The sequence below is a fragment of the Protopterus annectens genome, chromosome 12.part0 (assembly GCF_019279795.1).
Source record: "Protopterus annectens isolate FY-2018-M chromosome 12.part0, PAN1.0, whole genome shotgun sequence".
In the NCBI taxonomy this organism is placed as follows: domain Eukaryota; kingdom Metazoa; phylum Chordata; order Ceratodontiformes; family Protopteridae; genus Protopterus; species Protopterus annectens.
The window spans coordinates 989402253-989413112 of NC_056746.1; the positions used below are offsets into that span (position 1 = coordinate 989402253).

The 10860-nt window shown below is 37.6% G+C and overlaps 1 protein-coding gene across 1 annotated transcript; it reads right to left on the reverse strand.

Annotated features, from left to right (window-relative positions):
* Positions 1-2784: 2784 nt before the first annotated feature.
* LOC122816923 (P2Y purinoceptor 1-like) lies at positions 2785-8735 on the reverse strand. Its single transcript, XM_044090006.1, has one exon. The coding sequence runs from the start codon at positions 8137-8139 to the stop codon at positions 7087-7089; it is 1053 nt and encodes a 350-aa protein (XP_043945941.1). The 5' UTR covers positions 8140-8735; the 3' UTR covers positions 2785-7086.
* Between the last annotated feature and the right edge of the window lie 2125 nt (positions 8736-10860).

Consider the following 10860-nt stretch of genomic DNA (forward strand, 5'->3'; position numbering starts at 1 on the left):
ATACCTTTTTCTTTCTTGATATTTTGTTTTCATATTCTTCTTTAAATGATCCCTAGAGAATGGGCAAACTGTACATCAGCACCCTGATTGGAATACTGAAAATGAGTCTGCTGTTTCAACAGCAGCATATCAAGCTGCCGTGGAGGTCAGAGTGAAAAAAAACTAATGGTCGCCATTATTTTACACTCACTAAGCAGCGCTTCTACTGTTTAACAAGTGTAGAATATATTTTTTAAAAAAGAAAACTAAAAAACAAAAGTGTGTGTGTATTTATGTCTGTGCATGAGTGTATATGTACATGTGAGTGAATCCAAGATCTACTGAGCATTATTTTACACTCGTTAAAAAGCGCTTTTGCTACTTATCGAGTGCAAAACTGAGTATAACAAAAAAAAGTGTGTGGCTGTATGTTTATGTTTCTGTCTGTGTATGTTTCTATTTATGTGTTTGTTTCTGTCTGTGTGTGTGAATGCATGCTTGCGTGCAGAAAAGCGATGTGTGTGTGAATAAGAGAGTGAAGAGTGAGAGTAACTGAGCAACAGCAGCATTGAGGACATGTACATACATCTCACTTCTTAGATCAAGTTGACTGGAATAAACCTAAAATAAATGGGAGGGGGGTTCAAAAGAGGAAAATATTCCTCTTAAAAAAATCATAGTCCCTTCAATAATAGGACTTGTGTTAGCATGCATCTTTCTGAAGTGTGTGTGTGTGTGTGTGTGTGTGTGTGTGTGTGTGTGTGTGCGTGCGTGCGTGCGTGCGTGTGTGTGTGTGTGTGTGTGAGAGAGAGAGAGAGAGAGAGACAGAGTGGGTGTGACAGTGAGAAGACAGACCATTGGCAGCAGCAGATAAGAGGTTTGCATGCCTCTCAACCTTTTAGCTCAACAAATCTGGATAAACCCTGAAATAAAGAGAGAACCAAGACTCAAAAACAGGCATAGATTTTAAATGTCCTACTTAGAAAAGTTATGAAATAAGTTAAAAAAACAGGATTTGCGTTAACATGAATTTTCTGAAAGGAAATAAAGTCTGAAAGTCAAATGTATGTCACTATTTAGTGACTTCAATCTCCAATGACTGGCACGAAACCACACATTTTAGCAGTAAGGGGCCAAAAAAATAAAGCAAAGATATAGATATTTTTAGTTATATATCTTGGATGTAAAACTGTTCCTCTAGCACCATTTACATATACGACATCAACTTTGAAACATTAGGTGGAGGAATTATTTTACATACAAATATATAAAAAAATAATATATTAATAAAAATATATATAAAATAAGTAAGTAAAACACAACAATTTTACAGACAGCCCACATTCTAAGCACAATAACACCCTCCAAGATTTGTGTTAATGTGTAATTAATGCCTTTCCAGGGGTGTAGAGGCCTCACGCTGCTACACATTAACACACACACACCCTGTCAGCCATTATACTGTTTTTCATCAACAAATGTATCACATCTGTTTAGATGAAGCAAAATTCGGTGAAATAGCTTATTTTCAGAAACAAATGTCTTTGCATCTGAGTATATCTTTCAAAATTTCTTTAACAAAATGTTAACTAGCAAAACATGACAGAAAGTTATCAAATGAGTGGAACACAAAACAAGTTAGAATCAAGTGCAATAATATTTATTGCCTAATATATATTCGCCTGAGTTGGTGGCACCTTAGGTGGATGTCAAGGATCACATAACATTTATCAAAAAAGCAGGGAACATTTCCTGATGGCTGATGAAATTCCCCCTAGTCTTTATAAATGCCATCTCAGGTCACCCCTGAAAAAAGAATGCTGTGCTACTGAGATTAACCATTTCATTAAAATATACATAAATAAAGAAATATACTGTTTGCACACATCAGTAATAATTATGAATTTATGCTTTGAAATGCAATTAGACAGTGTGCAAAAAGCTTGTTCCATACAATAGAAAGAATGTTTTGTATAATCTGTAACAGCTGAGAAGCATCTGTTTGACAGCACCATAAATTATAATCATATAATTCACCAACAGGTATAAATCCATATACTATTCATAAAGATGCAAAAATGTAGGGTACAGTACTCTTTGAATAGAGCTAAAATTTACATTTAAAAATGTTCTTGTTTTATTGGACCACTCTGCATTACTGAGTTCTGCTCAGTGAATCACACTTCATACTGTTTACTCTTTAAGTATTTAAAGTTTTCAAAACTCTGGATTAGTTTCAGTTTGTATTTGCAGAAATGTAATACATTGTCTAATTGCTGATACTTGACACTTTTCTGTTTCCAAATCACTTCAGAGCTCATGATGGCGTAACCTGATTGGCATCAACATTTGCTACTTACTCTGTCCCTTTTCAAAGGCTTGCCTCCTTTTCTACACAGTTAACTAATGCCTGGATGTTATGCCATAGTAAAAGGCAATCTGAAACACTTATAGCATAGTAATTCTTATAGAACAACTGTGCCTGTCAAGGCTCATGAGACAAGAGTATTTATGACAGGTTAAAGTTATGTGGTATATGAACATTCCTTGAGATCTTGTTAGGAAGTGCATTTGCCCCTTTAAATGCCTTCCAAATATTCATATATCTTTTTAGATTTGTTTGTATTCAAGTTTGTTATTTTAATAAATTAATACATTAAACAGTTACTGTATTAAAATGAATAAATGTAAATATGTCCTTCAAGCTGGATACAATTTTGAATTTGCTGTTCTGTGTGAGATGACCCCTAATTAAATGTGGAGTGCTTTAAATAGTCAATGAGCAGTTTTTTGTCATGGCTGTTGCTTGCATGACAAATGACAGGGTTACATTTGATCATGGCTACAGTCTCCTTCGTGCTGACATTTGGGGTAGGCAGAAATACTGCAGATGCATCAAATGTAAAACATTTGAAATGTTTTAATGTAAGATCAACAAAGAGATAAATGGGAAAATGTAAGTATTTAAAAGTTATGCTTAAAAAAACTGTAATCCTATTACAAAAATAGGATCAGAGCCAGAAAAAAATGTCAGATATACATATGCCTGTCTACTTTCAAAAGTTAATCTCAGTACTTAACCATCTTTACAGAACCACTGATACCACACAGGTCGAGAAAATATTCAATGCAAACATATGGTAATGTTTACAGTCCTGCAAATTGACTTATTGGTTGTTAGGATAGGATTTTATTGCTATGGTTGTATATCTGTCAGACACAGCTATGAAAGTGTAACTTATTTTGTTCATGATGTATTATCATATATTTATTATTATACGTGTACATAAATAAAATCAACATTACATTACCATATATGGTCTCACAGGAGCAGAACAACATATTTTCGGAAAGGTGGAAATAGATTGTAAAAGGTTTTTGGACTGGACTGGTAGTAATAGTTATCATCACCATCTCCCCTGCTATAATTATATGATAACAGTTGATTATTCACCCATCATTTCTCCTTTCCCAGACATAGGTGCCACAATCATTGCTCCTGTACCAGACATAGCTGTGAATTAAGTCTGCTGCATTATGAAGTGAAATCAACAGCTATATCCAGTGTCTGGTACTTGATCTCTACAAACTATGCCTATCTCACTGGATTCCATCTGGGATGATAAAATGCTTCATTGTGTGATGAGCAGACATGCCTCCTTATGTGTAGCCATGGTTTAGTGATACACTTTTGTAGGTCCTATGCAGTGAACAGGATATAAAGGCTACAAAAGACATAATAAATTGGATTACCAAATAAGACGGAGTAGCAATGATGTTTCCATGTGATGCATTGTGGGACTGTGGTACACACACTGCATAATATCAGACTGTGAGGGACAGGCTGAGAGACAGAGATAAACAGACAGACACAGTGATAGTGAAATATAGCAACAGACAGAGACAGATAGTCAGGGACAGAGAGGGGGAGAAGAGAGGATTTTGAAGATTCTGTAGCCTGAGACAAACAAAATGTTAAGTAGCAAACTGTTTCCACTAGGGGTTAAGCACACTGTAGCCACTAAAGACTAAGCACACTGTAGCCACTAAAGGATAAGCACACTGTAGCTACTAGGAACTAAACCCACTGTGGCCACTAGGGGCAAAGCACACTGTAGCTACTAAAGGCTAAGTACACTGTGGCCACTAGGGCCTAAATGCACTGTAGCCACTAAAGGCTAAGCACACTGTAGCTACTAAAGGCTAAGTGCACTAAGTGCACAGACGTCATGAGTTTCCTTGTGTACTATCTGCATGTCCCCATGATTTCACAGAGCTGTAGGGATGGCCTCATAAAACTACAAGAATAGCCTCACAGAACTATAGAGTGTACACGTGTCACTGTACAACTCTCAGGTATTTAGTGTGTAGGATAGTGTGCTGTGACAGATAGTTGGACAAAAATGAGTCCATACAGGCATCCAACTGAACATGCATTTTAGTCACTAGGGTGCATAAGCTGTACCCCAGGCAAAAGGTAGTACAGAGAATGTTAAAATTTGGAAGCAAGCAACAGCAGTCTGCAGAATGCCCTGTTGTCACTGCATGCTGCATTCCTTCTGACAGTTGGAAGATTTATAATTATTTAAAACCAGGTTTATTGCACTGCACTATGCTCAACACCGATCCCTTACTCTGGATACTGATTAACTATCTAGTCCTATGATCATTCCTATAGAAAGTTCCTGAACTGTGCCAGCTGTATATTGACTTCACAATACTACTATATCATATTAAATGTATGGATAATGCATGGAATTCTTATGTAAGCTAGTTTTCAAGCCCCATGCAGGCAGAATGCAGGTAATCTGTACTTCAGTTCATAGTGTGTACGTATGGTGGAACAGATTAACAGTAGCATAACATTTTATGAAAATTTTATAAAGCAAGCATCAGTAATGTTTTACTTGATGAAAATTAAAATTTGGAAAGAGGAAGAATACTTCTGCAAATGATCATTCATTTTAGTACTGTTTTGTGATGCAGAGATATGAAACAAAGTTCAGAGATAAAGGGCATTCAGACACAGTAAAGAATGATCGATAAAAAACAAAGCTAGATGCATGACAATGAAAATTTTCACAAAGATATAGATAAATCATTGAGCTAATACAACCTAGTATGACTTCTGTTAGTGTATGAACCAAATGTCCTTAGTAAATTAATATCTTGTTTCAAAATAAGTGAATGTTGGAAGCAAGCAAGAAATCACAAAATCAAGTTAAGAGAGTGGTTTGTGCAGAATGAGGTGTAATGAATAATTGAAACTTTTATCATTGCTGAAATACTTTTACCATTGTTGAATAGTATTCCTATATTTTCTGAATATGACAACGCATTTGTTTAATGACTAATCAGTGATCTATGGTAACAAAAATGAAGTCCTATAGGAATAATTCCTAGCAATTCAGCATTCAAGGCTACTGCAGGGAAAGAAGCAATTTTTTTAGAAGAGAGACAAGATATAAATTTCTCAAACAGTAAGATCTAAGCTGTTAATTTTTGCAGAAAACAAATATAACAGACTGACATATAGATAGATGGACAGACAAATAAAAAGATTTAAATTTTACAAGAAGTACTGTGGGATGCTTGTTAACTTTGATGTAGAATCATAAAGCCTCAGTTTTCAAGGCACACAATAATAAGTGGGCTTTAGTATAAAATGTAACTTTGAATTACTTATTTTGACTCAAAAATACTGACTACACACACACATATATATATATATATATATATATATATATATATATATATATATATATCTTCCATATGGTTTCTCCAATATGATTCTTTTTGCAGTCATATTTCATCCTCTGCTCTTCTTTTATTCATTCATTGTCCTATATTCTAGCACTTAATGTGCAAAATGCAGAGAAATTAATCCTGCACAGGATGCTCATATATACATGTGTGTGTGTGTGTGTGTGTGTGTGTGTGTGTGTGTGTGTGTGCACGTGTGCATGTATACACACACATACATACATATATGTGTTCTCACAAACATATACATTATGCACAACTACAAATAATATGGTAGATCAGAAATACACATACAGCATGTATTTGGAATGCGTCAAGAAGTCAAAGCATCTAGTGCAGAGACTGTCATGGACACAGCAATGGCATACAGACTCTGCACTGTAAGTAATCCAGACATGAACCAAATTGCAGAATTAGTGATGTAGACAGAACCACTAACTGCTGAGCCACTGATCCCCCACCCCACATTTATACTAATAGCACCTGCATTTCAGTGTCTCTTATCTTTCCACGCTGTCTTGTCGCACTGCTTGTTTACCTTTATGCCACAGGAGCTAAATACTTCATAGGGCCCTGTGACTTCTCTGGTTACTTAAATTCTGTTTCAGTTTTGCACACCATTTTTTATGTTTACAGCTTTACATATCTGTGCAGATTTTTTATTTTATACTGCTAGCCACATTTTTAGCTTTGGCAATTCCATTCCATTTTATTCTACTGTTTTGTGTCATATATTCTTTTCTTTGCAATGATGCTGACATAACAAGGATATTACAACATGTTAACTCTGTATTTGCACAGCCCTAAGGATGCATGGATTTATCTGATAAAGCCATACTAGAAAACAGAATTCTTCATTACAGCTCTCATCAATGAGTTTCAGACCCATTAAAAGACTGGCAGTATCCTCCATAATATAAGTCCTGCATTTATTTTAATTTTACAAATAACTTAATTCTCATGTAGTAAACACTAATGCATTTTCTTTTAGTTTTGGTTTCAGAAGTGGAGTGCACAAGGTTATTATACAGCTTAAAAAGTAATAAATAATAAATGCTTTTAATAAGCTCATTCTCTCCCTCCCTCCCACCAATGCAGGGCATGTGGATTAATCTCCGACATCTGGCACTGTCCAAATGTGACATAAAAACCATAATCCACATCCTACGGTAAGCAATTGACCTTAATTTTTTCAAGTCGGTTTTACTGCCTCTGAAACAGGCATGTGGGGGATACGTCAGTTTTGTCAAAAGTTGGCAAATAAAGTGTTGCTGCTATGAAGTCCGGTTACTATTGTTCATATGGCGTGTTTGATATGTTAAATAATAAAAGCTGGCTATGGCGTCAAGCCTCGTAAGAAGTGCTTTCAGACATTTCCTGTGCTGGGTTAGACAACATGCTTCTAACTGAAAAATAAGCTATGGAGCGTTTTGCTTGCTGACCAAACCTCTTCACTTTGCCAATAATTTTTTCATTAGTAACCAGGTACACCAGTGGATTAACTGCACTATTTAAAGAGGCAAGACCCCTGGTAACCTGGTAGATCAAATAAATTATCTTTGAAGTTTTGTTGCAGACCTTTGCAGTTTGATTCACTTGCCTGGCCAGCAAGTTCAGATTTCTAAAAATGCAATATGGAATAAAACATAACGAGAAAAGGATCGTGACAATGATCACAAGTCTGAGGCATTTCTGTTTCAAAGAACGGTCTACGTTCTTGTTCCGGACCAATACAACAGCTACATGACTGTAGCAAGCCAGAATGATAGCAAAGGGGATGGCAAATCCAGCGGCACTGTTTAATACGCTGTAAATCCTGTATGTGGCAAGGACCTCATCAGAAGCTGTATCAAAGCACACCTTTCCGTCTGAGCGGAGATGGATGAAGTGCATCTGGGGAGCAACTTGCGCAATGATGCATATCCAAACCAGTAGACTCGCCATCACTGACCATCTTAACCGTAACTTGCCCAGCACCTTCATGGGGTGTACAATACCCAGGTAGCGATTAACACTGATGCACGTCAGGAACGCAATGCTGCACTGGAGATTAAGATGGAATAGGAACCTGGTGATTCTGCAGAAGGTGTCTCCGAAGTGCCATTCGCCCTGAACGTAGTAGTCCACCAGGAAAGGTAGGGTCGCCACATACAGCAAGTCAGCAATCCCCAAGTTCAAGACAAACACGTTAATGCTGGCCCATTTCTTCCAGTTCTGCACCAGTCGGTAAAGCCCGCAGCTGTTGCCCAGGAACCCTACTACAAAGACACATACGTACACAGAGGGCAAGTACAATGAGGTGAACGTTTTATCGATCTGGCAGGTTATGTTTTGACTGGAGTTGGTGGGAGACTCCATTGTCACCTGAGTGTTGGCTGACTTTTCTTCTGCTGTCATTTTCTGCAGATCAGGACTTTCGATCCACTGTTGTCAGTGTCAGTCCAATGTGCATGCCAAAAATGATAACGTCGCTGTCAGTCCTTGGTAGTTCAACACCAGATTCCACTGTCTAGATGCAAATTACGTCAACATTTCTTTTGATCTAAACCGTGTGGTATCCAGATACAGTCCCAGTTTAATTTTACGTTGCATTTTATGATGCCTAACTCCCTTGCACAGCCATTAGTTTGTAGTCCCACGCTTATGAAACTGCAGCACCCAGTGCTGGAGAGCATGAACAGGTCAAAGTGGAGTAACTGTTGGTACGTGGGCGTATCTGCGGGGGGGCAGCCAAGAGTAAGGGACTGCAAGGGCTCCCCACAAAGTCACCGCCCCTTCTCTTCCCCAGATGTTAGTGCTCGCCCGTCTGCCTCCGAAACCATTGCCGTGAAGACTGCAGACGGCATTTAGGTTTCGTTTTTACCGGTGTGACAGAGATTAAAAAGAAAGTAAACACAAGTGACAAGACGCTTGAACTGTGCACACTTCCTCATCTTAGGCACTTAAAAGGGGCGTAGTTTCCCAATGTGCTACTGTGTGTTTGCACACACCATCGCGCCACAGCCACTTTTTTTCCCATTATTGCACTTAGGGTCGGGGTATCACTTCTGACAATTATATGAAGCCAAAGTTCAGACCGCTGGGATCATCTGAAGCTAGGGTTGGCACCTTTTCATATGACCAAAGTGGGACATTTTTGGTACAAACGTCAGATTTTGGAAGGCAAAACATACCCAAGGCCAGTACAAAAGACAAAACTTCACTTTTTTGCCTAAATAAAAGCTTATTCTTGTAGCATTTTAGTTGCTTATTCTGTTTCTTATAACATTTAGGTGTTTCAGGTACAGAATAACTGTTTTTATGCAACTATTACATAAAATATAGGAAATATTGTTGTCCTAAAATCTCAGGACATTTGCCATTTTTTTTCATTTTTTTTGCAGGACACAGCTACCCAAAGAGGGACTGTCCCTCGCAAAGTGGGACAGGTGGTAACCCTATCTGAAGCCAAAGTTCATCACACCGCCGGGTGGCTAGCTCTGCTGTGTGGTTCTTCTTCCATGTCACGCATTCACACACACACTTGTACCTGTGACCAATTTAGTGTGGCCCATCCACCTTCTGCACATCTTTAGAACGAGCAAGGAGAATGGAATACTCGGAGAAAACCGCGTCAACACAAGTGGACGTACGGACTCCGCACTTAAGCATCGCAGCTGAGGATCGAACATGTGAACCAGTTGATGTCATACTTTTCAAATTGTTAGCACACGAAATTTGGGCGAAACCTAAAATAATGAGGGGGAAAAAGCCACAAAATATTGCGAAATTATAAATATTGCTCTAACAAACTTAGAACGTTGCTAGAATAACAAGATTTGCGTTAGCATGCGTTTTCGAAGGACGTGAAGTCTGGAAATCATATGTATGCCATTACCTAGTAAATTCAGTCCTCGGTGATTTGCCAGAAAACCACAAATTTCATGAGGAACAGGCCAAAACTATGATGCTAAAATCTGGCCATTTTGCAAAAAGTCGGGACAGCTGAAAGGTATGTTTAATGTGAGGACAGACGCTAACCCTGCACTTTTAATACATATGCAGCGTATCATACCCATGTTCGCGTCCTGCAGACCCTAGTTACTGCAGTTTCTCTGAGTCGACTTATATGCATACAAACATATACAAAAAAATAACTTTAACTCTACATATTTAGTGTGCGCATAATGCTCTTGCTGCGAGTGGGTCTTAATCCTCCTGTACGTCCTTACTAAAGGCTCTACAGTTACAGATAGGCGGCCTCCAACTAAAATACGCTAATTGACTTATTTTGGCAACTTAAATGCATAGTACTGTCTTCATTATGTAGTACATGCAATCACCTCTTACGCTGCTTATCTTACTTATCTACACACTGCTTCCAAGAAAGGAAATTAATTAATTTATTTATTTATTTATTTATTTATTTATTTATTTATTTATGTATAATTAGGATAGAGGCACAGATCTCAACTGGTCATTTGCAGGCACAGCCCCATACTTTTCAATGGTCTAGATTTTTGCAGAATGTCCAGATTTTTGCCTTATAATTTTAGTCTGTACCTCTTATAATTTGTGATTTTTCTAGCAAACTGAAGTCACTAAATAATGTCATACATTTAAGTTTCAGACTTAGCATCCTTCAGAAAATGCATGCTAATGCAAGTCCTGTTATTCTAAGAGGAATATGTCCCTATTTTGAGGCCGTTGCCCCCCCCCCCCAATTATTTTAGGTTGTAGCTAGATTTATTCAGCTAAAAGGTTGAGAGGTATGCACAACCCTGGTGACTAGGATCAAATCGGAAAAGAAAAAAAAAACATATTTGCAGATACAAGGATATGCTAAAAATATATTAATATCTACAGATGCAAGAATATGATACAACATTTAGTTCAAGAGGAAACATAGTCAAAACATGGATGGAAAAAATAAATTATGCTTATAAGATGTAGCCATAATGACTGAGATGGCTTATGCTACAGGAATAGCAGCATATCATTACATAGACAGGTATGAATATATTGGAAGAGACAAGTGAGAACTGATGCAGGAAAGGATAACATGGGAGATGACAGAAATATGGTGAGAGAGGCATGCAGAGGGAAGAAACGTATAAAGGACATGCAAAGAGAAGAGGG